The sequence below is a fragment of the Meriones unguiculatus genome, chromosome 18, assembly GCF_030254825.1.
Source record: "Meriones unguiculatus strain TT.TT164.6M chromosome 18, Bangor_MerUng_6.1, whole genome shotgun sequence".
In the NCBI taxonomy this organism is placed as follows: Eukaryota; Metazoa; Chordata; class Mammalia; order Rodentia; family Muridae; genus Meriones; species Meriones unguiculatus.
In genome coordinates this window covers 15832892-15860724 of record NC_083365.1, presented here as the reverse complement: position 1 = coordinate 15860724, position 27833 = coordinate 15832892, and the positions used below count along the sequence as shown (strand labels likewise).

The window sequence follows — 27833 nt, the reverse complement described above, 5'->3', positions numbered from 1 at the left end:
TTCTGTTTCGGTAAGTGAGAGTATGGTGTGGACTGGCGTACTGACACAGCGTGTCTGTCTTTCTGAAGACTTCTCTTATAATCTTCTTGCTTAAAGTCTAGATTGGACTATTTATAATACAACTTCTACGTCACTCTCGCTAGTTCTGAAATTCCTTTTCCGTAGTAAAAGCAAGAATCTCAAGTATGGCCTGAGTTGAGGTCTCCAAACGTTACGGGAACTCTTCAGGCTTCCGAGGGTGAAAAGATGGGAGCTGTGTGTGCGCATGTCTGTCCCTTTTCTGCTCACTCTAATGGTCACTGGCACCTCACTCCGAAAGAGCAGTATAAAGAAAAGTTGCATTTCAAGGCTCCCATCCAGCCCACTTTAAACTATTTAAATACGAGCTCGTACTCATGGCAAGGCAACTCATTTTAACCGCTGGAAAAGGGCTCTACTCCCACTTAGGGGTGTGACTGAGAATTCATCTGTTGACTGTTCTATTAAAACTTTTATATACATTCTGGTCTGGTACGTATCGGTGGCCTGGCTTCGTCATTTGTGATTCCACACAAGGCTGTTCTTTTTCTTCCTTGGCTAATTTCAAATTTTAACACTCACTAAATAAACTGCTTGATATAGGATAAATTTAACAGTATTGTTTAGGTTTCTTCGAGGTGGGACACAGAAAAATAACTTAATCATTTATCCACATGTATTCAAAGACGAAAAAGTACTCGGTGCCAACTCTCTGCGTGTTTTACGCAAAGCAAATCGTGTGTAAGTGGTTTTTTCCCAAGAAATCTACCAAACATGGACTTATACAGCCACATAAAGCTTCAAGTCTGAGTTTTCTTAAATGTATTTGGGGAGGTAACGCGGAGTGTTCTGAGGAGTTACTATTTCCTCACTAACTCACGGTAACTACTCTCAAAAACGTTCCGGAATTCATTTCCCAGTTTCGCGGCTTGGACCCAGCAGCCAGCACAGCCGGAAGCCGACGGTTACTAAAAGGGCAATTCACAGAGGAAGCGAAGGCGGGACTTCCAAATGAGCTTCTCCGGCTCGTCCTGCGCCGCTCCCGGCTTCATCGTGGCCCTGGCAACCGCCAGGCCCCGCCCACTGGTGTCCCACGGAAAGCGCTCCGGGCGGAGCGCGCTGGGTCGAGGCCGTGTGGACCGCGAGTTCTGCTTGGAGCAGGTCTGCCTTCCCCCGGGTCGGGTGGCTGGGTCCAGGGACCCGATGGGCCTGGAGGAGGTCCTGCTGCGTTTGGCGTGCCTGTGGGGAAAGGCTTGAATGGTTTGGCACTTAAACGAGTATTTCTCAGGCTTCCCAAGCCGGGGGAGCTCCGTCCTGACCCAGCCAGCTCCCTGTGAGCACTCTTCTGTAATTCAGGCTTTGCAGGGGTTTAAGGGGGGTCAGGGAAGAAGGGAGACAGAGGTGTGCTGGCATCAGCCAATAAGCAGAGGCGTTTCCTGTGTCTGTTTCTAGGGAGTGTGAAGCAAGTATAGTGACACTTTGCCTTGCTAGTTCCACGAGGTTGGGTAAGAGTAATGATGCCTGAGATTACAGCATTTCAGGGCTTTGGTAATTGAATTCCAAATGAGAAACTTTACAAGACACTCTGCCTGCTTGTAGTGTGTTCTGTGGGAGGGGCTTCTAGCCCCCTGTTAAAAAATGGTGGAGGTATTTAGGATGCTTAAAAAAAATGGATATTGTGCGCGTCTGTACAAATTTCACAAACGAATATTGAAAATGGTTATATCTGGTCAAGGTAAAAAATTATCAGGCTACCCTTTGTGCCAGGATGTGTAGAGCCCAAACTTGAGTAGTGAAATAAATCCTAGATGCCTTTTAGAGAATGGGTTTAATTTAGTTGACAAGTACTTGAATCTATTAAAAAAAAAAATATATATATATATATATATATATATAAAGACTAGGTAAAGTGGAAAGAATTCTACTTTTGCCAGTGGAAACCCTCGCTGAAAAGAGCCTCTAAACGAACACATTTCTCCATATCAAATATGTGGACCCAGTAATGAGTACCTAGAAGTGTAAGAGATTGTCTTTGCCTGTGTGAATTAAGGAACTGAATTGGGATCTGACTTCAAGCCTAAAAATAGATGCTATGTGCAAAGCAGACAGGATGAAACAGCATGAATATAATTAATTTTGGAGAAATTTGGTGGAAGGAGTTTAAACTTTCTTCAGCCTAAGTTGCATAATAAATAGAGCGTCAAGATGCTACTTATTTTAGTTCCTTAGTAATAGCTATTGTTTTCTAATTCTTTCTAACCCCCACAACTCCAGCTGAATCTTCCATTACAAATTTGATGTTAAATATACACTCACATACCCCATGTCCTCTTTTTCTTTCATTGTTGTTACATACACATACCTATATATAACCTGCACAGAAAGTATCAAGTGGGAAAGTTCTCATCCTATTTTATCGCTACTGAAGAATCTGAAGGGTAAATACTTCTGAAAAGTTTAGAAGTCTAAGGTGAAATATTTCACCTTGCAGGATATTTTACAAAGATTGTCAGTAGCTGTCTCAGCATTGTTAGCAGCTGTTATGGTTGACTGTTGGCTCAAGTTGGAGAGGAATATATCTTGTAGAACATATCTTATGTTTGGAAGAACATAAGATATGTTTTTCTTCTACTCTCACTCCATAATCATCAGGAATACTTATGACCTCAAAAGGTGTGGGGTTTTCCCCCTCCCCCAGCAGGAAGTAAGCAAGTAATTCTATGGTGGACACCACCTGGTGTCCTCTAAATTAAGGGCTAACATTACTGGGGGAGTGTCAGAATCCACAGGCTGACAGTTCAGTCACCAAGACTGTCCCATCCTCATTCATAGTCACAAGCTGGGCTTTCAAAATTTCCTACCAAGTAGCTACAAGATGAGAGTCCTTCAGCTCCTCTTCAGATGCATTTAATCTGCTCATGTGGCCCACAGATCTCAGAGAACACTATGATTGCATTCGATGGTTATCATAGGGGATATTTAAACAGATTCAAATGTACAGGCAGGTAGAAGTAGGGAAAGGGCCTAAGCACAGGCATTTTCTCCCTGTGCAGTTTGGGTGTACTGCTTTACAGAGTGCGGAAGAGTTCCTCTTTGTGTGAGCCCATGCAGAGAAAACTGTCTAGAAGCTTCTGGCAGCCCCTGCTTGGAGTTTTTATACGGTGTTATGGGCTTAATGCTAACAGAGTGGAAGGGAATCATCAGGGCCTGTCAGGTTCTTCTCCTTTCCTCCCTCCAAGGTATAGGACAGAATCCATTCTGAAAGAGGTATGTGTTCATCTATTATAGTGGAACACCTTCAAGTCAGATTTCCTGTTACTAGCCCCAAGGAAGGAGTTTTAAGCCGGAATTGTGGTCAGAAATTGGGGTGGAGGGAGACAAGTCTCTCTCCTCTTTCTGTTTATCTCTCTCTCCCCCCCCCCCCCGTGTGTATTCATAATAGCCAACTGATTTTACTCATACCACTGCAGCCTTTATTTTCATTTGAGTTCACCATGAGAATTGGTGTCATGGGATGCCAATTCAAAGCTAAAGTCTACATAGATGAATGTATTTCCTTATGACAATAACAGCATTATTGTATTCTTGATGTTTTTAAAACAAAATATATTTGAGACAAAATGGGTGCTATCAAAATGGATTATCAGTCTCCTAATTTTATATTTGAAATGATCTTTAATATAGCACAGTTCCATTTTTTGAAAGGATAATTTGTAAGAGTAAATGAAATTCTTCTTTTGAGTTGTTTTTTAATTTTGTATTTCCAAGCACATGAATTTAGTGGGTTTTGAACTTAGTAATATCTATTGATTAAAATTTTATATTGGACATCTTTATTTGTAACAACAGTACAGCATTCAAACTTCATTCCTCCTCATTTTGACTTTCACAGTGCACCTATGATACATGCTTTAGAAACGGAACATTTTGGTTCAAAGAAAAAAATGGCTCTCAATCCATCTGTATTTCCTCGAGAAAGTGAAGCGAATAATGCAAATTGTATAGAAACAAAACAGTCGCACGCCGCTTCCATAGCTTCGGAAGATCCCCTTCAGAACCTGTGCTTAGCGTCTCAGGAAGTGCTTCATAAGGCCCAGCAGAGTGGCAGGTCCCGCTGTCTCAAGTGTGGAGGCTCCAGGATGTTCTATTGCTACACATGCTGCGTCCCCGTGGAAAATGTGCCCACCGAGCTGATCCCGCTTGTGCAGGTAGGACCTGTTTGAAAGTAGAAAAACACATCGTGGTTATAGCTCAGGATGTAAGTAAACTCTCAGCTACTGTTCCAGCACCATGCCAGCCTTCCTACTGTTCTGTTCCCCGCTATGACGGCTGTAATCATAGATTAGATAGTGATATCATGGACTCTACTGCTCTGAAATGATTACTCCCAGAAGAACTTTTTCTTCTATAAGTTGCCACGGTCATGCTGTTTTGCCATAGCAATAGAAAAGACTAAAATAACTAAGACAAGAATAAATCAGACATACCTTTATTTGATGGAGAATTTGAAAATTATACGAAATAAATGAAGATAAAAAACAAAACATCAGAAGGGAAAAGAAAACTTCAGTCTCAGCATCCCTGTTTGAAAAGGCTTTGCTGTGGGGCAAACACTCGTGCCTTCCAGCTGGTGGTATTTTAATATATCTGAGCAGAAAGGCGCATGCTGGGTCTGTTGTCAAAAACCATGGCCATCAGAGGACAGATGGATATCCTGTTGCATATTTATAAGTAGAATATCTCTTCCAAACTGCCCTCTGGTCTGGTCAGTACTGGAGTGTTTACTCTGCCATGTCAGTATTTAATGTGATTGTTCCTGTCAAATGGGTGAACCAGCCCACAAATGTAAATCCCCACCATTTGATGTGCCTTAGTGTCACACTGCCAGAAGCCTCAGACTTACTCTTTGACAACTGATGCTGTCCTAGATTGGGTCCAGAGGTCATGACTTTTGTGTAATTGTCTGATAATTTTTAGTTCACAAAACGTCCTTACACAATTAAAGTATCCATCTGATTTGAAAAATCCATTTGATTCTGTGTTCTTTGTTCTTGTTTGTTTTTTATCCCTTTTAAAACATCCATTCTGTGTTCTTGGTGAAAAGTTGATCAGAACTATTTTTTAATTTTTATAAATTACAGTTTATTCACTTTGTATCCCACCTTTAACTCTATCCCTCTTCCCCTCCCAATCCCACCTTCCCTCCCTCTTCTCCACCCATGCCCCTTGATCAGAACTATTAATGTTAGCCTTTGCTTAATTAAGGAAAAATACTTAGGGAAGTGTTTTTGAGATATAACTTGTCTCAAGTATAACTCGACAGGGGTCATTTGTGATAAGGCCTTTTAAGGCCCGCACTGTTGCTGGTTTTTCTATTGACAACCTAATTTGAGCTGTGAAGATGCACTGCCAGAGATTACAAAATTTCAGGTAACTTTGATTTGAAAAAAAATGTATGAGATTGGGATTTGAATTTCAATTTTAAATCTGAAGAATCATTCACGCTTTTATTTATTTATTTATTTTTGAAAACAGCATAAAGGAAGCATAGAGGTCATGGGAATCAGTCTTTAAAATGTCCTTGGCTTGGACGCCGGACTGTGAGGAACTGAACTCACTATACACTTGACCTGAGGAAAGCAACCCTGGATCATTGCTTTAAGCACAGGTTACATGTGGCGTGGGCTAAAGTTGTTGCCTGGGCCTGTGATCCACACCAGGGGAGCAACTGGAGCTGATGGATAACTTAGCATCCTAAGTGCCCTGGTCTAAGCGGCATGGCCTTCACCTGTAGGTGTGCGCACAGGCGCTCACTGTGAGTGCGTTGTGAACTCTGCTTCAGAAGTTCATGTTGACATAAAAATCAGAATTTTGTACTTATTTTGTTCATTAGTCTTTTTGTTTCGCTTTAGCTTCCGTTGAAGATCGATATCATTAAGCATCCGAATGAAACAGACGGCAAAAGCACAGCTGTGCACGCAAAGCTCTTAGCGCCCGACTCTGTGAGCATTTACACATACCCGTGCATTCCAGAGTATGAAGGGAAGGACCATGAGGTGGGTAGCATGGCACTTACCACCCTCATGGGAACTTCTGACTCCCTGTCCTTCTGAGCTTGTTTGAACGTGCTTCAGCGTCTTCTTAGCAGTCTAGGGTTGTGCTTACTTAATGCTGAGTGTGCATTTTACTTCAGTCAAGTGTTCAAAGATCAAGTCATCTTCAGCTTTTTTTTTTTTTTTATTCCTCTGCTGGTTTGTTTTAGAGCTTTAATGCCTCACTTTAGGGTTTTATTCTTCACTGGTATCCTGCTTTTCTCTCCCTCCTCCCTCAGAACTCTCCTGTCTGTATTGCTTGTAGATGGTCTAATTCAATACAGACTGGGAAACTGAATCACAACTGTCATTGGAATGTCTGCAAAGAAGAAAGACTGCCTCAAAGGGGTTTTTAGAAATTCTCCCCAAATTAAGAGTTTTAGTATATAAATACCTTTGCAATATTTCTTATAGCTGCTTACATGTCTTCCTTGGGCATACCGAGATTCCTAATTCATATTCTAGTTAAAACTGTCATTTTGGTGGGATGTTAATAGCCTTCTTATCAAATATTAATTTGTAATAGATCTCAAAAAAAAGTCTTTAAGTGCTTCTAAAAGAAGCATCTAAATCTCTGTTACTTTTTTGAGCAATATATATATACATATATGTTGCAATATATTACATATATAAACACATACATAAAGACATGTGTATGTTAAATATATGTATAAATAAACATATATTAAATTGCATACATATATGTTGATATATACATAGCACTGTATGTTTCTATATAATTTGAAAATATTTAGAAAGTACATTTACAAGTAATATCTGAGTTTGATCTAGTCATATGTCTGTGTATCCTTCTTTGGTCAATTAAATCCCATTTGTTTAATTAAATAGAACACACTCTTCTTAAATTTGAGACCTAGTTTCACTGTGTGGTGCACACTAGCCTTGAAACTCAAGATCCTGCTGTCTCAGCCTTATAGAATTTAGTCCCACAAGTGTATTTCACAGTCCCCACTGTAGTGCACAATTTTCCCTCCCATCGCTAATGGCTGTAAAAGCCATCACACCATTTCCTGCCCTGCCGTATTATCTCTTCTCTCCTGATACAGTGGAAATAGTATTTAATCGTTGAACAGTTTTCAGTGGTAACTTTTTAAAAGTATCACATATTTTCTTTTGTCTATTTGACTCTTAGGAAGCCCAGGCTGTCCCTGATCTCATGTCCCTGCATCTCTAGTGCTGGTATTATAGAAGTGTAGCATCACACCACAGAAATAATTCTTAATTTTTTTTTTTTAATTCAAAGTACTGTTAACTTGGCTTTGTGAATCAGTGACATATTTTTAAGTAACTTCTCCAGGTGCTATAATATTGAAAATAAGCTAAACTTTACCCTATGTGAAAGAAAACAAATAATAGAATCAACCTAATGCTTATTTTTTAGACACTCAGCAACTCTTTTTCTTAGAGTTTTAAGTCAGAGTTTATATTGAAGGTCACAGTAGCATGTAGCTAACTTGAATTTCTTTGTTTTAGGTTGTACTTGTTTTTCCTGGGCCTCAGGCTATCTCAATTAAAGATGTCTCTTTTCATCTGCAAAAAAGGATTGAAAGTCAAGGTAAAGGCAAAGCTGATGACTTTGACATGCCACCTTTTAAACTCAAGAGACCTAAGGTGGAGGAAGGCTGTGATCTGAATGAGAGTGCTTGCGAAGGCCCAGCGTTGAAAAGAGCTGTCTTTATCGACAGCACGTGGAGCCAGACCAACCAGATAGCCTCCGATGAGCGGCTGCGGGGTAAGCAAGTGTATTTGGGGACTTTCTTTCCCTGCCGGCTTTTGTTTAGAAAAACTTCCCATTTGTGCTTCCCTCAAAAGAACAGTTATATGCAATGTTCACATTTGCTCCATTTCTTTTCTCCCTTTCTGTCTTGCGTGTGTTTATGCATCTGTGTGGATGGTGGAGCCATTTTAAAGCAAGCAGTAGGCTTCGCAGAACCGCTCTCTAAATACCACAGATCTTTTCAATAAGGACACTCCTATGTAACAAATTTAATGCCATTGCCATTAAGAAAACAGACCTTGTACAATATCTAATGTATAGTCTGTCTTCACATCTCTTCGATAAATACAATAATGGCTTTTGTAGCACTTTCCCCTCTGACACAGTATTTAAACTCCGGTTTGTGATGCTTGTATATCTTTAGTTTCTTATTCTAGAGTAGTGTCCTATTTTTGTTTTTCTTGATGTAGATTTGTGTAAAGTGGTCAAATTGGTTGAATATCTCGTCATGATTAGACCCATTCTATATATTTTGACTAGTATACAATATAGATTATTTAATGTGTATGTATGAGTGCATGTATGTATGTAGGAGCCATGGAGGCCAGAAGAGGGCATTGGGTCCCCCGGAGCTGGAGTTACAGCAGTCAGGAGCCTCTTAACAGAGGTGCTGGGAACCAAACTTGGGTCCTGTGCATGAGCAGCAAGTGCTGTTAACCACTGTGCCATTTCCCCAACCTCACAGTTAGGGTTCTTTAAAGTAAGACTATACCCAGCCCTGTCTTCATGCTCGTTTGGCTCTGTTATTTGTTGTCATTATGATAGTAGGTCCTTTCCCTATCAATCCATCCGTTTGTTGAGTGATTTATGCATGTTGAATTTAAGTTGCAGACTTACTGTTGCATTAAGTCAGGAGGCATATAAAATAAGGTGTTTCCATATTTAACTTGGGATTACTTGATTACTGCCAGATGGTGACTGCCAGATCTTTCCACTGTAAAGGTTTATATTCATTTAGTACACTTTTAGGCTACAGACTTTCTCAACAGAGTTTAGTATTCATGCATCATTGCTTCAATCAGTCACTAAACTGACAAGTGAAACACAGTGGAAGTTCAGCTTGTTGCTCCTGCATGCGTTAGCTAGCCTTTTTAAAGCACCTTACTAGTTTGTAGTACTGGCCTCAGCAGCTGCAGCAGTGTTTCTCAGTCCTTCTTTGACTTTCTTCCTGCCACAGACTTGGAACCATAATTTTCTTACAGACCCGTGGTGTGTTTTACTAGAGTGTGATATTAGGAGTTGAGTGACGAAAGTTTACTCAAGAAAGTGCGTGCCATTTCTTGAGTGGACAGAGCCAAGGAAATAATCGGTGTACATATTGTGAGTTCAGGGGGGTAGTCCCAGCTCATCTTAATGTTACAGGAGTTTCATTTGTTTCACTTCCATTTCTCTGTCTTTTATTTTAAAAAACGCTGCCCATGTGTGTAAGTGTGTGTGTGTGTGTGTGTGTGTGTGTGTGTGTGTGTGTGTGAATGTAGGCACATGCATGCTGCTGAGCATATGTGGCGGCGGCTGGAGAATGTTGGGTGTCGTTCCTTGCCTTCTGTTACGTTTCAGACAGAGCTTCAGGCTCACTGCACGCGACTAGCTGACTTATAACTTCTGAGGGTCCTCCTATCCCTACCGCCATCTCACCAAAGGTGTAGGGACATAGCTGTACACCACTGCATCTGCCTTTACCTGGCTTCTGAGTTCCACTCAGGTCCTCATGCTGTTGGGTAGCAAGTGCGCTCCTCACTGAGCCACCTCCCAGCCGTGTGTGACACTTCGCTTGAGTGAAATGCTGAGCTCCCGGTAACAGTTTAAGTTACTTTACTTGCCCAGGTAACGCAGCTGGTAATCTGAAGGCCAGGAGCTCATACTGTTTCTCTTGTTTCTTTGTCCCTTTCTCAGTGCCTCACACATTCTCCGTGTTTTCTCTGAAAGCTTTAGGATTTTTCCAGTGACTGAACAGCTTGGTGATTAGAGGGCAAGAGAGCTGCTCAGTTGGTATTGCATGGCTGCCAAAAGGAACCTCAGAAAAGATGTGTTATGGTTTGTTAATCATTTCCAAGCTGAAGGAAGTACAAAGTACATTTCGCTGACTTAATTAACGTGTTAGCTAATTAATTAGTTTGTACCTCTGGGTTACAGGACTTGGAAGGATTCATTGTTGATGTTTAGAAGCTGAATCCATACTGTCCTGTGCTCTGAAGGAGCGAGAGATCACTGTGTCTGGGATATTTTTCTTATTATTACCTTATATGGTAATTACTAGGTTCAAATGAAAGAACACAAGTAAAAGTCCTTGAGAAACCTATAAATGGAATTATTCTGCTACTATTCAAAGCCAGTTTGTTTAGGTTTGCCTAAAATGAGATTTGTCTCTTGAGTCTGATGACCTCACTTCATATAGTGTTTTCCGATTTCTTGTATTTTTCTGCAGTTTTCAAAAGTTTGTATTTTTTTTCTTTACAACCAAATAGAATTGGAAAGTATACATTTTCCTTATCCATTGATCTGTCGGTGAAGATGTAGGCTGGCCTCATTTCCAAAAAAGAATCTCTGTGGTATCATAAGAAGTCCACCGAGTTTATTTCCAGGAGTGGTGTAGTGAGGCTGTGTTACTTCATTCTTAGTGTTTTGAGAAACCTCCACAGTAATCTCCATACTAGCTACAGAGTTTACATTCCCACAGCAATGAATAAGAGTTCACTTTCCCCATCTTCTCACCTTGAAGAGATCTCTCACTTCCTTGGTTAGGTTATTTCTAGATATCTGGGTTGGTTTCATTTTGTTTCTGAGGCAATTATAATGGAATGCTTTTTCCTGCTTTCTTTCTCTGCAAGTCCATTATTGCTGTATGTAAAAGCTACTGGGTTTTGTATCCTTTGACTTTGCTGAGCATATTTATCAGACTCAAAAGTTTTCCAGTGGAGTCCATGGGATGTTTTAGTGTAGAATCATAATGTCTCTAAGAAGCAATAGGTTAATTTCTTCCTTTCCAGTTTTGATCCTCCTATATCTTTCTCTTACTGCTGTATCTAAAACTTCAAGAATTATATAGAATAGGAATCAGGAGAATGGGCACCCTTGCCTAACATTTTAGAGGAAATGCTCTGTTTTCCTTTGTTTAGTATATTGGTTATATATACCTTTTATCATACTGTGGTATGTTCTGTCTGTTCTTACTTTCTTGAGTACTTTTATTATGGAAGCATGTTGAAAATAGTTAAGGGTTATGCTGCTTAGTAAAGAGATTCTTCTCCAAGATCCATGACTTCACTAGCCCTGGGTAAACAGCTAACTCTCCAGTATCAGGCATGATTTCCCTCTTAGGTGGGTGTAATAGAAGTCTGACTAGAGAATTGTTGGCCACCCCCAGGGTTTGGGTGCCGCTGCTGTGCCCTAGGATGATTGTGCTGTGCTGGTTATTGTTGTGGCTGGCTCAGAGGCATCATAGCTGGGTAGGCCTGTTAGTTGCTTCTCTCTTGGGAGCCTGCAGGGTGCCTTGTCTTCGGGGAAGAGGCTTTTGGGCCTTCTCTGGGCTCTATCTGAAGTGCACGGTGTCTTTAGCAGGGACTTCCCTTCCACCTCTGGGGGCAACCCAGGGCAGTAGCCATCACCTATAATACCATGGAGTCTCTTGGACAACACTGACCAACAACAACTCAAACGAGGGCTTCTAATGCCTGGCGTTAGGGGGTTTTGTTAGATCTTTGGCTCTTGGAGGGAACATTATCAGCTCAGATGAGAAAATTTTATTTTAACTCTGTATGTATATTTATACACCTACTTATATTAAAGGTATTTTTAGATAGGTGGTTTTTTCCTTATGGCTTGTTCGGACATATTTACAGTCATTTACCTTCCTCCCTCCTTCTGTGTTTGTCTCCTCCCTCCTCTTTAGTTAGGGCCTATAACAAACTATAAAGAAAAAAAAAGAGTGAATAAAAATGACAACTGTTTCAAGAAAAATGTTTTATTGGATAAATTAAATTCTTTTGCAAATGGATAATGAAGTTCTGTCAAAAGTGAAAACTTGAAAAGAAGCTGTCAGAAGACAGCAGGATAAAAACAGTGAGACAGAAGACTCGCTAGGCCACTCAATTTTAAGTGTGTTGTACAAGGTCTGAGGCTCAGGGAGATTGAGTATGCATGCTCTCCCCTTCTCCAACATGTGTTGTTTCTGTATGTTCCTCTGTGCATTTAAAATAATCCCCTGTTTAGAGTTGGAAGAGGAAGAATTTATCTGTGCTTTAAAAAAATCCCAGCAGCAATGAAATCATAATTGTGTATCAATGCATATTATTGTACCAGTTATTGTTATTGTTCTCAGTAATAATGTGATTGAGAAGTATTTATATGTTCCTCTTTTGTTTGTTTGGCAGAGTTATTACAAGTTGAACTGAAAACAAGAAAAACTTGCTTTTGGCGCCATCAAAAAGGGAAGCCAGATACTTTCCTTTCCACAATTGAAGCCATTTATTACTTCCTGGTAGACTACCATAGTGACATGCTGAAAGAGAAGTACAAAGGACAATATGACAATCTTTTATTTTTCTACTCTTTTATGTACCGCTTGATAAAGAATGCCAAAGGCTCGGGAGAGAAGGCAACCCCAAAAGCCATCCATTAGTTCTGCACACAGCGCTCGGCCTGTGCCCTGCCAATGTTCAAGCTTGCAGCTGAGCCCTGTTTTCTCTGGGGAGATAATCATGCTCAATGCCTGTGAGAGGACTTGGGGAAACTTCTAGTTTTGCTCATTTTATCATCTTTTTTCAAGGAAAATTTCAGTTTTTGCAGTTTTTAAGAATGATCCTGACTGAAAGACATAGTTCAGAAGCTGTTTGCTCAGTTTGGGCATACCTCAGTTGCACTGTACATTTTAACATGCTGTGTTACTTTATGTGATTGTGATTGTGTGTGATTGTAGACTGTCTTGTCTTTTCGCTTATACTCACCTTACCTTTGGATGTAAATGAAGTCAGAATCTTTTGGCAAAAAGAAAAGTGAAACATAATTTGCTTGTGGCTAGTGATAGCTGGCAGGTAAGTGTGTGCATCCACACTTCCTCCCACTGCCTAGCCGCTGCCCTATTAGAGAACTGTGGCGTCACGTGGTCCTGCCAGACGGATGTGCATATGGCCTATTTTGGCAAGTCACATGGCCCAAGAGGACCATGTGTTTTGATGTACTAGGAATGCTGTAGAAGATGGAAATTATTTTTCAAGAGTTATACAATGTTAAAATAAATTTTTCTCATTTTTAAAACGTGTCTAGAAATAAAGATAAGCTTGAATTGATTTAAGTAGGGCAAAGTCTGAAATGGGGAGGGGTGGAGGTATGCTAAAGTTAGACTTCCCTGAGCCAAATCTGTTGCCATTTACCCAGCTCTTCAAACCAACAAAGTGGTTAAAAGATTGAAGGAAAAATAGGAGAGAGAATCACTCATTTGCCTGTCTCATAACAGTCTTTTGAAAGATGGCCAATATACTTCAGCTGAGCATATTGCAGAGCCCTGAATTCAGCTAGATAAAGTCTCCAGGCCTTCCTGAAGCAAAGGATACCTGTAAGAATAATGAATCGGCTCTACTTGCCTTTTTCGCTTTGGCATGACAGACTGAAAATGGCCTTAACCTGCTGGCCCCTATATAATGGGCCTTCGGCACTTCTTTTCTTTCTGCTCTCTCTCTCTCTCTCTCTCTCTCTCTCTCTCTCTCTCTCTCTCTCTCTCTCTCTCATATATATATATGAGCATGCAAGGTTGCCCTGGCTCCTCTGCCCCTGCACTTCTGTGAGGTCAGGTGACATTATAGCCACCTACCTGATTCCTGACACAAACAAAGAGTGCCTTTATAGCAATGGCATGTAATTAGTTTACAGCATTCCGGTGCCAGTAGACAGCCCATCTTTGGGAACTGTATCAGATATAGGAAGGGTTTTAGCCCCATTATTAAGTTCTTGACAAATGGCTTTGTCTTAGTTCTCTTCTTATACCCTGACAGTACCGGTAGGCTCGCAGGGTTCTTGTGGCTGCCAAAATGGCTTAGGGATGTAATCCAAAATGTTAGTGAAACTGACTAGATTGATGGCCTAGGCATGTCTGGTAAACTCTTCTCCCCTCAGAGGATTGTTTCCAGGCACTAAGCCTGTTCATCCTGACATGACCACTTGGTTAGGCAAGTGCACCTGCCAAGAGATCGACACTCTCTTCATAGACTCCATGCCACAATGGCAGATGCTAGCCAGTAATTCTTCAGTTTGCATTTGGTTCCCTTCCTGGCTAGTTTCTCTTCCTTCTTTCAGCTTTATCACCAGGATCATGCATTCTAATAAAGTTGCAAATTTAATATACCCTCAGACTCTTCCAGGGAAGCAAGCTAGTTAAGGTGGGATTTGGTCAGAGACATCATTTAAAGTGTTAGCATAATCTTTAAACAAGTGTAATAAAGGGATTGGGACTTGTGAAAAGGTGCAGTTCTTGGGGGAGTAAGACCGGAAGGCTTTAGCAGAGAAGGATTAAAGAAAGAGATATCGAAGCCACTGAGTACCTGTGACTAACTGCAGACCTGTGCATCTTCAGCCTCTTAATCACTCTGTCCACACATCTTGGTTGACAGGTCCTTCTCAACCCATTTGGAAGCCTTAAGAAGAAGTAAAGGGACTTCGCTGGGCCTTTTCTTTGACACCATGTTAATTAGGTCTTTGTCCCAGGTCTATCTTTAATAATCACATTTTATTTGATGCAAAAGAATGTCATTAACAGTCCTGAATCCTAGGTTCTGTCCTTCCTCTTAGTTCCACCTGTTTGCCGCCTCATCTCTGTGAGCCTTTCTCCTTACAGTGCCTTATCTATTAGAGTTACTAGCAGCTGGCTTCCTCAAGATCTCCATAAATGCCACAGGTAAAGTAGGATTGTTAGGAAAACTGCTGTCTACCGAATTATAGAAGGATGATGTATCAATGTTTGGTCTCCAAATACTAGTGGTTAAATGGCTGCAATGAAGAATACTGCATTTAATCATTTAATGAACTTTAATTGAAGACTACCAGCTTAAAAAAATCACTGCCCATTCATAAGAATCATTTATCATCAGACAATGGATACAGTCCTCCACGAGAAAAATGGAAGGAAAAGCATGGAATACAAAGGAAAAAAACAACTGGGTATCTTCAGAAAGAATGTATTTATTTAAAATTACAGTTTAATAGTATAGTATGTACTAAAAAAGATCCTAGAACTTGAGAACCACTGAAGTAATCCAATACAAGAGTTGGAAGATAATTGAGACCTTGGACCACCTGTACATTACTTAATTAAGCAAACAAGCAACCTGAAATGTAAACATGGCGGTGCTTTGGTTAGCCACACTGTTGTCAAGGGGAAGGTTGAAGACTAAATACACAACACAACAATGGTAAAATCACAAAAAGTAAGCAACATCAGATGACAGGAAAATCCGTATATTCTCTTAATCTGTGCATACATCCACATTTTTGTTGTTATATTATGCAGGCAATTAAGGTGGCCTGCCCTTAGGGACCCTTAGGGTCCTGACAACATCCTGTGTCAGTACCTATGTCCTATGACATCATCTAGGTCTGCTACTTAAGGTATAACTGATCTGCCACTCCCTCTCTCTCTGTCTTGCTCTCTTACTCCTTGCTGTTTTGTTCTCTCTTTCCCTTTCTGTCGGGCCATCCCCTCCCCGATCTCTGTCTCTGTCTCTCTGTCTCTGTCTCTGTCTCTCTATCCTTATGGCTTACTCAGGCCCTAACTCTTTCCCTTCCCTGCAATAAAACATTTCATGTAAGATCTGTTGTGTGCATGTGTTATCATTTTTTAAATACTAACAATTGTGATACTGAGTTTCCTGAGGGATTGCTGAAAGATACCAACCCCCACTTCTCCAAAGTGTTTTGCAATTAAAACTTTATGATTATTGTGTGTATGTGTATGATTTGTAAGGGTTAAAGTATTGCCACAGCATGCACACTTGGAGGTTGGAGGAGGTCAGAGGAGCAAACCCTTGTGGAGTCTCTTCTCTTCTACTTTTATGTGGGTTCTGGAGATCAAGGTCAGGCCATTGGTTTATGCTCCAAGCATCTTTACCCACTGAGCCATATCACCAGCCTTCCAAATTGTTTTTAAATATAACATTTTTGTATCCTTTGAGGTTCTGGAAAAAAATTTTATTTTACATGATGGTTGTAGTAAGTACCTGTTACATATTCATGGAAGAATATTGTGTCATGGAGAAATTTGACTCAGGTGCTATAATGTTCATACCCTCAGCTAATGTCAATAGCTTTCTTTAATTCTGTCACTAGAGTTAATTAACTAACTAGCTAGTCAATAAGGCTGTTTTTACTTTCTTTGCTAAAGCTGTTTGTTTGTTTGTTTTTGAGACAGGGTCTCACTCTAGCCCAGGCTAGCCTGGAAATCACTACTCAGAATATAGTCTTGAGCTATCAGCACTCTTTCTGCATTAGCCTCATCAGTGTTGGGATCATAAGTGTGAGACAGCACACTCAATTCTAAAGGTCATTTCTAAATCTGGTACAAGGTTGCTTTTTTCCTACTTAAAGAGATCTCTCAGAAGGAAAAAAAAAAAAAAGAGCTTAGGAATTAATCCAGAAGGTTCATTAGAATAAGCAGCAGCGGCAGGGCTAAGGTGCAAGGTCAGCATGCCGCGAACCTTTCAACACAAGCTCAAAGGCTCCAGCGATGTCTTCAGAACCCTAGTGTGTACAATGTTCTACTTGCATTTTGTGGTGAGCCGTGCAGTTAAGGCTTTACTTCTATGTATCTTTGAGGTGAAGATGCTTAGGAAATCTGGAGGATATTTTAGATGGAAGAGAATCAATCAGGGCAGTGGAAGGAAGTTCCAAGATTCATTTATTTCAGGCTCAGAAAAGACCCCTGGGCCCAGATATTTTGGCAACTGTTGAGCAGCAACTGTTAAGAGCAACTCTGTTGCTCTCCTTGGGGAGCTCCTGCCCTCTCCAGATCTTACTAACTACCTCGTCTTTCATAAGATTCCCTGCACTCTGCCCAAGGTTTGGTTATGAGTCTGAGTCTCAGCAGCTGCTTTGATACACTGCTAGGTAGAGTCTTTCAGAGGCCCTCTGTGATAGGCTCCTGTACTGTTTCTTGTTTTCTCCTTCCCCTTTGTCTTTCTAAGTGAGGATTGATCCTCTAACTAAGGTACGTTCATGGAGATAACCTAGAACCCCCACTCAGGTGTAGCCCATGGCAGCTCAGTATCCAAGTGGGTTCCCTAGTAAGGGGAAGAGGGGCTGTCTCTGACATGAACTCAGTGGCTGGCTCTTTGACCACCCTCCCCTGAGGGAGGAGCAGCCTTGCCAGGCCATAGAGGAGGACATTGCAGCCAGTCTTGATGAGATCTGATAAGCTAGGGTCAGATGGAAGGGGAGGTGGACCTCCTCTATCAATGGACTTGGGGAGGGGCATGGGAGGAGATGAGGGAGGGAGGGTGGTATTGGGAGGGAATGAAGGAGGAGGCTACAGCTGGGGTACAAAGTGAATAAAATGTAATTAATGTAGAAAATAAAAATTTAATTTAAAAAAGATCCATTCATTTCACAAAAACTGTGGGGTGCATGCAATATGTAAAGATTTATGTAGGTGATCAGTTAGGATATCAAATCCTAAGTACAATAAACAACAAAGGACAAACTGACGAGTAAACTAGTAGATGAGAGAGATACTAGCTAAATAGGAAAGCACCTATGATAAATAACATTGACCAGAGACTTGAGTGGAAGGTGGGTAAGCCATGTCGATAATGACGAATAGCCTCAGAAAGGGAAACCTTGTGTGCAAAGAGCTGGAGGTATCTGTGTATGTAGCATATTTGAGAATAGGCTTGGAACTACACGTGGCAATAGAAAGGCATAGGAGATGAGAAATCACCGAAATCATGGTAACATAGAGACCATGGTAGACCAAAGTGGTCTTGGTGCGCAAGTGGCTTTTCTCGGTGTGGAGAATGGATGAGGGGCTACCTACGGGGGCAGGGATAATTCTGCAGCATCTGTATCACTAAAAAGCTCATCCCACCACAGGTGGCAGCCGAAGAAAGCTGTAAGCCTGGAGAGCTCCTCACCTTGCAGGTGGCTGGACAGGTGCACACGATTTATTTTCATTATTTGTTCCCCTCCTTAAAACAACAACAACAAAAGCAAACAATCAACAGGGGGCTGGTTTTGTGTTTGCCAGTTACTGCTGAGTGTGACGCCTGCTCTGTCCTAAAGGAAGTTAGGCCACTTGGGCCATCAATGTTCCTCACAAGAATACGTAGTACCAGGCATGAGAAACCTTTCAAATGGTCAGGGTAGTGCAAGTGGCTCCCCAAACAGTACTGATGATAGATGTAGCCCTGCACGCCTCTCAGGAGTTGAGGGTGGACCCCTATTGCTGATCGTCATCAATACTCATCTTACTCATATAAGAAACGGAACTGGGATGATTAGAACTGGATCTCGCCTGAGAGCCTCTTTCCTGAAGCTAGCTTCTGTGGTTCCAGCCAACAACCAAGGGAAGGAAAGAATTAAACAGTCCTATATGAACCATGAAAATTGCCAGCATGGAGAGATATGTGTAAAGATATAAGTGGCACTCACATGACCTCACTAACAGGAAGGAAATTATGCCTGAAACTGGAACCCTAGCCAGCTTCCTGGGGCTAATGAGATCAAGAACCTTAGTAAAGACTCTATCTCTCCCCTGCTAGCCCGGCATAATTCCTAACGACTTTCTAAATCTTATCCTTACATGCACAGTTAAAAGTGGCTATCAACCCTCATCAAGGAAGCCTCTCTTTACAGCAGGTAGGGACCGTCATCAAAAACTACAGCTGGACACAATAGAGAGAGCAACAGGTCTTGGGGATCCCAACCCTGACAGAGAGATTTATATCACAGCTCCTGCATCCATGGCTCAGGGAACATGGCAGAAGAGGGAGTGGCCTTGTTGTGTTAGGGTCTTCTGGGAGTAAGCTAAAGAAACAGCGCCCCGCCCCCAGGCTCAAATAGTATGCAAACAGCAAAGAGCATTTTATTAGGGTCCTCTCCTATGCAAAACACTGAGAAATAAAGCTGGATCTGAACTAGAACTCTACTCCCTGCTGGCCAATTTTTACTGTTCCAGAAGGTGCCAAGTGAGCTTTTAGGGAGGAAAATCGTCTATAGAGCAATGGAGGCATGACTATTGTGGGGACAACCAAGACTTTGATTGGCTTTGAGATCTGCTCCATAGAAGCAAACTCATGCCTGATGTTATGAACCTGGCCAAGACACTGTGGCTGGGAAGGTCAAAGGCCATAGGGGAGATGCTACTACCTTTATTTTACTAAATAGATGTGGTGTCAAACTGTTCTAAGTATTTACATTTATACTCATAGATTAGTGCTGATATCAACCACAGAACCTTCTTTTGCAGCGGATGATCGGTGAAACTGTGGCAAAAAAAGTGGCTGTGGATTTCTTCACCTTAAGACGGAAATCTATAATTCCCCACACCCCCATTAAAACTCAAGAAACATGAAAGGGCTCGGTAAGGTAAGATCCGGAGGTTAGGAAGAAGTGTTGCAAATCTTTTACACCACTTATTAACAGAGATTTCTCACACAGCGGTGGATATATTTATTGTATCGTTAGATGTTTGCTGTTGTAATACTTTTTCTTGTTAGATTCTTTTTATTAGAATTTATTTATGAGTGTGGGGAATACACATGTGTCACGGTGTGCATGTGGAGGTCAGGGGTCAACTTTCAGAAATGAGTTCTCTTTTTCTACTATGTAGAGGCCTGAGGATTGAGCCTGAGTTTCTTAGTGCTGGTAGGAGACAGCTTTACACACTGAGCCACTTCTCAGGTCTGTACTTCAGGTTCCAAAGCAAACATTTTAAGATGGTCTAACTCCAGGGAACTGTTTAGTTTTCAACTAATTCAAACTGCTTTGTCTAGAGAAAAGGAAGGAGGGAGAGAGGGAAGGAGGGAGGAGAAAGGAAGGAAGAGATAAGGAAGGGAGAAGAGAAGATGGGAAGTCAGGAAGAAAGGAAAGTCGGAGAGACAAGCTGGAAATATACTTACAGAACCAAGTGGTCTGCTGTTTTATACTCTTGGAGAAGGTTTTTGTTTATTTGTTTATTGGTTTTCAAAGCACATTTCCCTGAAAACATGTTGTTTGGATTTAAAAAACAGAAATCTTTGTTACTTTTGTTAAATTATTTTATAAAGTTAAAAATATTTTCCAGACTTAAGCCTAGGCACCTTCATTTATTTTAACAATAGCAGCTAAGAAGCTATTGCAAAAGGAAGTTCATCTCAGTTCTGGGAATAAAATCATTGTGCAGAGGTATGTAAGCTGGGTCTTCAGAGTCTTCAGAAGTCCCCAAGGTCTCCATAAGGAAGGAACACCTGTGCCAGGATAGCTTGAGTACCCTGGTCTCAGTTCCAGGGCCAGGCAAGCAGACACCATCTTTGAGTTAGCATTGGCATGAGGCAAATGTGACCCCAAGAGTTATCCTACCTAATATCATTTGAAGTAACTCTTGAAATAATTGAGCTTTTTTATCACGTTAATTGAATCAAGCATCGAGGTGACAGGTTTTTTTCTTTATTTAGTAAATAATTCTGTCTTATATGAAAGCAGCCAGATGCAATAGCTTTTACTCTATTCAAGAACACTGACTATTTTCCAGTTACTATTTTTCACACCAAGGTTGCTGATGTTAGGTCTTTAAACTGAACATAGATATACCGAATAAAGAAAAGCACATTGCTCTAATCAAAGCAGGCTGGAAAGCTGCTTCAAGCCCTTGCATATTAACTAAAAATCTTAGTGCGATGCATGTATCGTCCTCTGCAGAAGGCTTCAGTTATAAGCTGGTAAGCAACTGACTACAGTTGAGCGAACGCCGACCACAGTCTTTTACAAACAGGTGAGTGGCTATGAAGTTACTTCTTCATCTTCGTTTCGGATGAAGCCTCTTTTTTCCAAGTCTCAATCCATGTGCTTATCAGTCTCTGGGTTTAATTGTACCAGGTTCTTGGTACAAATAACACTCCCTGTGTTTTGTCACATTTCAGTTGTTCTACCTCAAGCCTCTACATGGCTCAATGTATTGCCTTACGTACTCCTTCCAGGTTGCTGTCCACTGTGGGAGAAATTGCTGTTATTATTAGTCTTGCTTCAGTTTTAAATCAGGTGTGTGCATGGGTATATGTACACGAATGTGTATTTGTTTCTAATGAAGGATAAAATGTCAACATCCTCCTTGGATTGATTGCCTTTGGTCACCTCTTTTTTTTTTTAATTTTGTGTTTCTAAATTGATGAATAATTTCACATATGTTTGTGGTGTCTAACAGTTGGCTTGAATTGCATATGCACCGTAAAATGGGTGAGTTAAACTGGCAGGCAAGCATTGCGTCATATACTTATCTTGCAGTGAGGACTAATTAAAGCTACTCAAGATTGCAATATATTGTCACCCTATAATACTATACATTTAATCTGTCTCCTATCTAATTGAATCTTTGTGAACGCTAACGAATGTCTCCCTGGACCAGTGCCATCAGCCATGAATCAACTGTTGAGAAAAATGAGAAAAATGACCCTATTAGGGATGTTTTATGCCCAAGCCATAACATTCAGTACATCCCATTTTCCTTCAGACTATTTTACGAGATAAAGGCTCTGAAGTTAAAAGGTTTATTTTCTTTAACTGTGGGGGGAAAGTTGAGGCATAATGAATGAAAGAGAATTAAAGTTTAAATTTAAATAAAACTTTAAAACAGAATTTCAGTCTTACTACGTGGCCCAGGCTGACACAGAGCTTGCCATTCTTCTGCTCAGCCTCCTGAATCCTGGACTGCAGGTGTGTGCTACCATAGCACGTGCGAAGAAGTCTGTGAAGCTATTGACGAAGTGCCAAATTTGAGCTGTGTTCTCCTAGCTCCCTACTCCTTCTTTCTCCCTTCTACTCATGAGAAATTAGCGGGCTAGGAGTTAAAACAGTGTTTCTTAGTCTTAAGAAAACATACTAATGCCCCCCCATGCCCCTTCACACACATACCTGCCTCTCTCCCCTGTGTATCTGGGATTAAAACTCATTTAAAACTTTTCCCAAATATTTTCTGTCCCTACTTCTGAATTTTCTCCAAATTCCTTCCAATCAATACTAGATATTGGAGAAGAAAATGTCTTCTCCCCTTAAGAGTCACCTGCCTGTTAGGGATCCATCTAACTGTCAGACTGTGGCTCATCTCTGTGTTCATAGAGATGAGTTTTACCACCATAAATGATCTCCATCTTTCCCCCTGTTAGTCCATACCAGAAACAAACAAACAAACAAACAAACAAACAAACGGCTAGCCCATACAGAAGTATGCAGAATCACCTGTTCACAGCCCATGAGGACTAGTTCGAGATCATTCTTTTTTTTTTTTTTTTTCCAATGCAGTTTATTCAGGAACCTTGAACAATCTTCTGACCCTGGGGAAAGCCAGCCCACAGCTTAAATAGCCTCTGGGTAGCCAACCCAGGCATGCCACGTGGGCAATGCAGATAGGTCCACATACATGGAAGCAAGCCAGATCCTCAGCCTTAGCCAAATGTGGAATTGTTCGTGACAGAGAGCACTCACCATCGGGAAGGTGGAAGGCGGAAACCAGCTCCATCTTTAAGGCATAGCATTCCGCAGCTCTCTACAGTTCCCCCTTTTTGTTTTAGACGCATCAGGCAAGAGTAGAGGTCTGATCTCTGATATTAGAAATAAATTGGGACTTTGTACCGATGTTCATTTAGGTGTCATCCACCCAACGAGCATCAGACCCGTCCGATACCTTTTTCTCAGAGGCGGGACCTGGGGCATCAACCCGCATGCAACCAGACATGCTCTTCTCTGGGTCCAAAGCGGCTGACCCTGAGTGCAGTGCTTAGCCTCGCATCCTGAGCGTAACATTTTAGCTTTTTATGGTATCCAACCATGCTTGGGGAGAATGTCCTGCTTCAATGGCTGTAAAGGCCTGAATGATCATGGCTGCATCACGCTGTTGTGAGACTCTAATCTTGCATATATACCACAGGCAAACCAAGGAGACCAACACCAGAAGGCCTGCTAACGCTCCCATGCCCGCCCATTCCTTCAGATGATTCATGGCTGCAGCAATCCATGATGATAATCCTGTGGCTAGTCCTGCATCCACTCTGGTAGAATTTACTGTGACAATGGCCACTCTCAGCTGCTCCATCGTAGTATCGAATTCTCCAGTCCAATTACCTAAAATATAGCTCGACAATTGTTTAGACAGATTTGCATCACAGGAAAAATTTTCATGTTATATGCTAGTGACTCAGGGATCTTGGAACTACAGCCACCATTGTTACTACCATCTCATTGGCGGCTGTTGGAGCTACCACCGGGGCACTAGCCATGAGTCATACTGGGCAGACTGCTCAGACCCTGAATAATCATTTAGCCAATGTAGCTCATGCCTTAGTTGTACATAAAGGAATTAATGCTCAACTAAAAGGAAGCTTGATGGTGTTCAATCAGAGGATTGACCTCGTGCAGGAGCAAATTGATACCCTATGGCAAATCGCTCAACTTGGCTGTCAATGAAAATATAGTTCGAGATCATTCTATCACCTGTATCTAACACTGTGCTTGATACAGTGTAGGCTCATAGGAAACATTGGTTGATGCACATCAAACAGCTCAAGTAAGAAATCACTCTAGAGTCTTCATTGTGTAGACTCACGTTGAGAGCACTGCTGTGCTATGGCTATTGTGAAATAGAATTTATCAACCCCAAGGTGGGGGGTCGGGGGAAGGCAGATAGCTGAGTCAAATAGTCATACTCTCTTTTTTCATGAGAATCGGAAAATGTAATGAATGGAAGACTTTTAATCCATCTTTTGTATTTGGAGAAAAGGCTTTGCAACTTTTTTACAAACTAGTTAGAAAAATTAAGGCTCCCAAGCAATGTGATATGTTGGGAAACAATGCCCAGAGGAGCACTAGAGAATCCTAGATCCAAACATGGCTAGAGTCCATCTTCCTTTTGGAACAACCGCAGTGGTGGCAGCCCTTCAGACAATGGAATGCAGCTGAGGATTTGACATGAGGGAAGAGAAAGGAAACCATATTTCCTGCCCCGAGGTATTGGTGCACAGACCCTGGTCCCTCCCCTTGCCACACTTCCTCTCTTTAACCCTATCATCATCACCACCACCATCATCATCATCATGAAATAGATAGGTGAGGAGGACAAGGTCTGACATCTGTTTCTTGTTTATACACTTGGGAACATCTTGGTAAGGGGTATTTAAAAATCAAAGATGGCACAATTATTTTGTATCTCTCTAATTCTCTTCAAGTACGGGCAAGTACCAAGCTAAGCCACAAAGAAACACTTTCCTTTTAAAATATTTTTTTGTAAATGGTATTTTGCAATAGAGCAGAGACAAAAGAAACACAATAGTTCTAACTTTGTTAGGCTTCCCTTTCACAAAGAAATTATAAAATCCCATGTCCACTGGAAATGACACACCAGGCTTCACTGATGAATGTTTTGTGGAGGGTTTCCAGGCCTGTCTTCTGTGGCTGTCGTGGCTCCTCCATCTCTCCTGCAGCCTTCATTAAATCATCACGACACACATTTAGTGAAAGCAAATATTCGATCTGTAACAATTTAAGAGCTGTTAGTCATTGGATAGATGTGGTAGGCCCTGCTAAGGACAGCAAAACAAACTAACCTATGATTGGGGAGGTCTGAATAGAGGTCCCCTTTGGACAAGAGGGTCGGCAGAAATTACAAGTGTGACTGCCTGGGTGCTGCTCACTTTATTCCTTGGTCTGCATTTGATATTTCACACAGAAAATTATTATACCTTCGTGCTTTATGTATCTTTATGTATATTTTGATACCTTCATCCCAATGATTGTGAAAATCAAGGTATCAATTACCAACAAATATATAATTAATTAATGAACTGGTACAAAACACCAGTTAAATCCTCACCTAGCGCAAAGAATGTACACAGCCCCATAACTCCCTGTCCATGCTATCAAACTAGAGGCTGCTCAGAAGAATCATGCGGGGTACGCTTTCAGGAAGTGGTCACGTGTCAGCTTCGGGAATAGGAGGTCCAGAAGCCAGTTGAAGCCTGCTTCCAGGCAGGGGTTGGTCTGACATTATTGCTACACTTGTCGTCCTCCTTTAATCACGAGCACATTGTTGCAGAACAATCCTTCGGGAAGAAAGTGATATACGATCACCCCATCCATGAAGAAGAAGAGAGCGGGGCACACACAGATTAAACGATCTGTTCAAGGCAATGAAGAGCCAGTTGTGGTGTGAGGGTCTAAACCCAGGTCTTCTGGTTCCCAGTTTACAATTTTCCCATCAGGATGAGGCAGCAAGGCAACAAACACTGTCTAGTTCCCATTTTTAAACATCGAAACAAGATCACAATGGCTATTGAGACAGCCTCATTTTAACTCCGCTGGCCTTGATCAAAGCCTTCGTGTTTGTTTTGGTTTGTTTTTCTTATCCTGTACAGTGTTCTACTCAAGATAGTAAAATCCTTCCATCTCATGTAGGACTCTCTGCAGTAAGGAATACATTGTCTTTCTCAGCCTTCCTCAAACAGCACAGACAGGTATGTGAAAAGCGTATTTTATGAAAACAGATGGCAATTTACAGTGATGCTGCCTTTGTGGGGATTTGACGATTACGTGAAATCCCAGCGGTAGTTTCCCAGAGGGGTCAGGAGGCAGTGGAGGCTGTGGGGAGTAGGCTGTCTGGGTTTAGACAGAAGTGGATACAAAATCTATTTTTAAAAAGTTTCTGAAAAATAACAAAGCCAACTAAGATTGGTTAGTCTGCTTTGTATCACCATCATGTGCCTGACAGTCCCCAGGAGACCCTGAAGATGGTCACCAGGTCAGACCAGGACTGCAACAGCCCTGTTCCTCGCTGGCACTTCTATAGCATGCTTGACTTCAGTAAGGTCAAGGTTAAGGCAAGTTCTTGTGAATGGTGTGTTACGGATCTGCTCCGTACCTGGAGGAGCATGTTTCCCTATCTCTTCACAAGTCAGAGGCCCCAGTCCTTCAGGTGGGAGTTGAGAACCTGCAGAATGAAAGTGGATGTTAGGTTCCAGGGCAAATGTGCATTTAGCCTCTCAAGTTCACTGTCTTTCTAGGGTGCTGCCAGCTCCCACATCAGCTACGTAGCTTTGCCTCCCCACCCCTACCCTACCCCGGACTCCATGCAAGTTTTCTCTTTCTTTTCATAACCAGTATAAATTTGCTATTTTTCCTCTCCCAACTTCCACCACTTAGTTGGAAAAAAAAAGAGTTAAAGGCTCCAAAACAAAGGAATAAAAAAAATGTAACTTATCACCATGGCTAGTTGGCTGAGGGAGGGGAAGAGGCCCAAAAAAGCTGAGGGTTTGGAAACGCACCTCCTTCCAGCTGCATTCTAGTGTCTGTTCTCTTAAATGTGCATTTGCAAAACTTGTTCCAGTAACTGACTCTAATTCTAGTTCTAACACCTGGAAAAACAAAGGATGGAATGAGTTCAACATAGCAAGAAGATCACTCAAAAAGAAAAAGAAAATTCCATCTTTAAAGCAGAATTTTAAAACTGTTTTCCTATATAGTAGTTACATATAAAATGTTATTTTATGAGAAGTTTATCCATTTGCATAATATATTTTAATCACATTCACTTCCTTGGTTCCCTTTCCTGTCCCCTTCCCTCTCCCATCCTTTCCCCAAATAGTCCCACTTCTACTTTGATGTCTTTTAAACTAAGTAACCTTTTTGGTGAGCCAACTATGAAAAAACCCTCAGGTAGAGGTGGATCACTGTGAGCCCCACTCTTCTGACAGGGCAACGATCTTGTACAGATCTTGTGCAGGTAACTTACAGCCACCACAAGATGAAGAATTTAATAGCCACATTGTGCCCAGAAGTCAGCATGCACCTCACACCAAGTCTTCCACCTCTTTCTTTCTTTCTTTCTTTCTTTCTTTCTTTCTTTCTTTCTTTCTTTCTTTCTGCTCTTTCTTGCACAATGTTTCTTGAGCTTGGAAAGTGGAGATCTATATGTCCTAGATAGTATCCCACAGTCATTTGTTCTCAGCAGTCTGGGTACTTGGGAGTCTCTGCAAACTACTGCTGACTGCTACAAAAGGAAGCTGTCCGTAGCTGACAGGAGCCCTGCACTTTGGGTGTGACCGTGACTATGAAGAAGGAGTTTGATGAACATATGTATCCATTTTATAAATTTCAGCAGAAGTTACAACAGAATTTGAAAAGTCTAGTAAATACAGCACAGATTAAATTAATGTAAGTGTTAATGGACTGGATTCCAACCACACGATTCAGACTGCAAAAGTAGGTATGGCATGGTACTTTTATAGAAGCTCAAACTTCAGGTTCTCAGGTTGGCCTTTAGCCATTCTTGTTAGAAACTGATAAACCAGGCAGGCAAAAGAAAGAATTACTGAACAGCACATATAAAAAAAGTAAGAAATGATAGATGCATTTATATAACAGAAGGACAGGTGAAGTATTCTAAAAATATTTTAAATATCTTTTCAGGTATATCAAAAGAGAAATCATAATTAATTTACCAAAGAAGGTCACTGTAATATATGTAATCAAGATTACACATACAGAAATCATGTAAAAAATTTACCAAAGAAGTAATAATAATAGTAATAGCTAATAGTGGTCATGAGATCATATTCTCCGACCAAAACGCAATGAATTCAGTTATTTCTAAAGAAAGACAGTACAGAAATTTTTCTCTTAAATAATTCAAATTTAAATAAGAAATTAAAATCTGTCCTTGAGACAAAGCCCAAGTCAAAGTAGTTATGAACCGATCTATAAACACT

General features: G+C 41.2%; 1 protein-coding gene across 2 annotated transcripts; it reads left to right on the top strand.

Moving 5' to 3' along the window:
* Positions 1 to 1086: 1086 nt before the first annotated feature.
* On the top strand, positions 1087 to 15838 carry Dtwd1 (DTW domain containing 1). Of its 2 annotated transcripts, none has more exons than XM_021628511.2 (5): positions 1087 to 1179; positions 3911 to 4226; positions 5931 to 6074; positions 7605 to 7863; positions 12279 to 15838. In XM_021628511.2, the coding sequence occupies exons 2-5, from the start codon at positions 3918 to 3920 to the stop codon at positions 12524 to 12526; spliced, it is 960 nt and encodes a 319-aa protein (XP_021484186.1). In that variant the 5' UTR covers positions 1087 to 1179; positions 3911 to 3917; the 3' UTR covers positions 12527 to 15838. The 2 variants fall into 2 exon arrangements, with proteins under 2 accessions (XP_021484186.1, XP_021484187.1); XM_021628512.2 differs by lacking the exon at positions 1087 to 1179 and adding an exon at positions 1205 to 1351.
* Positions 15839 to 27833: the final 11995 nt, after the last annotated feature.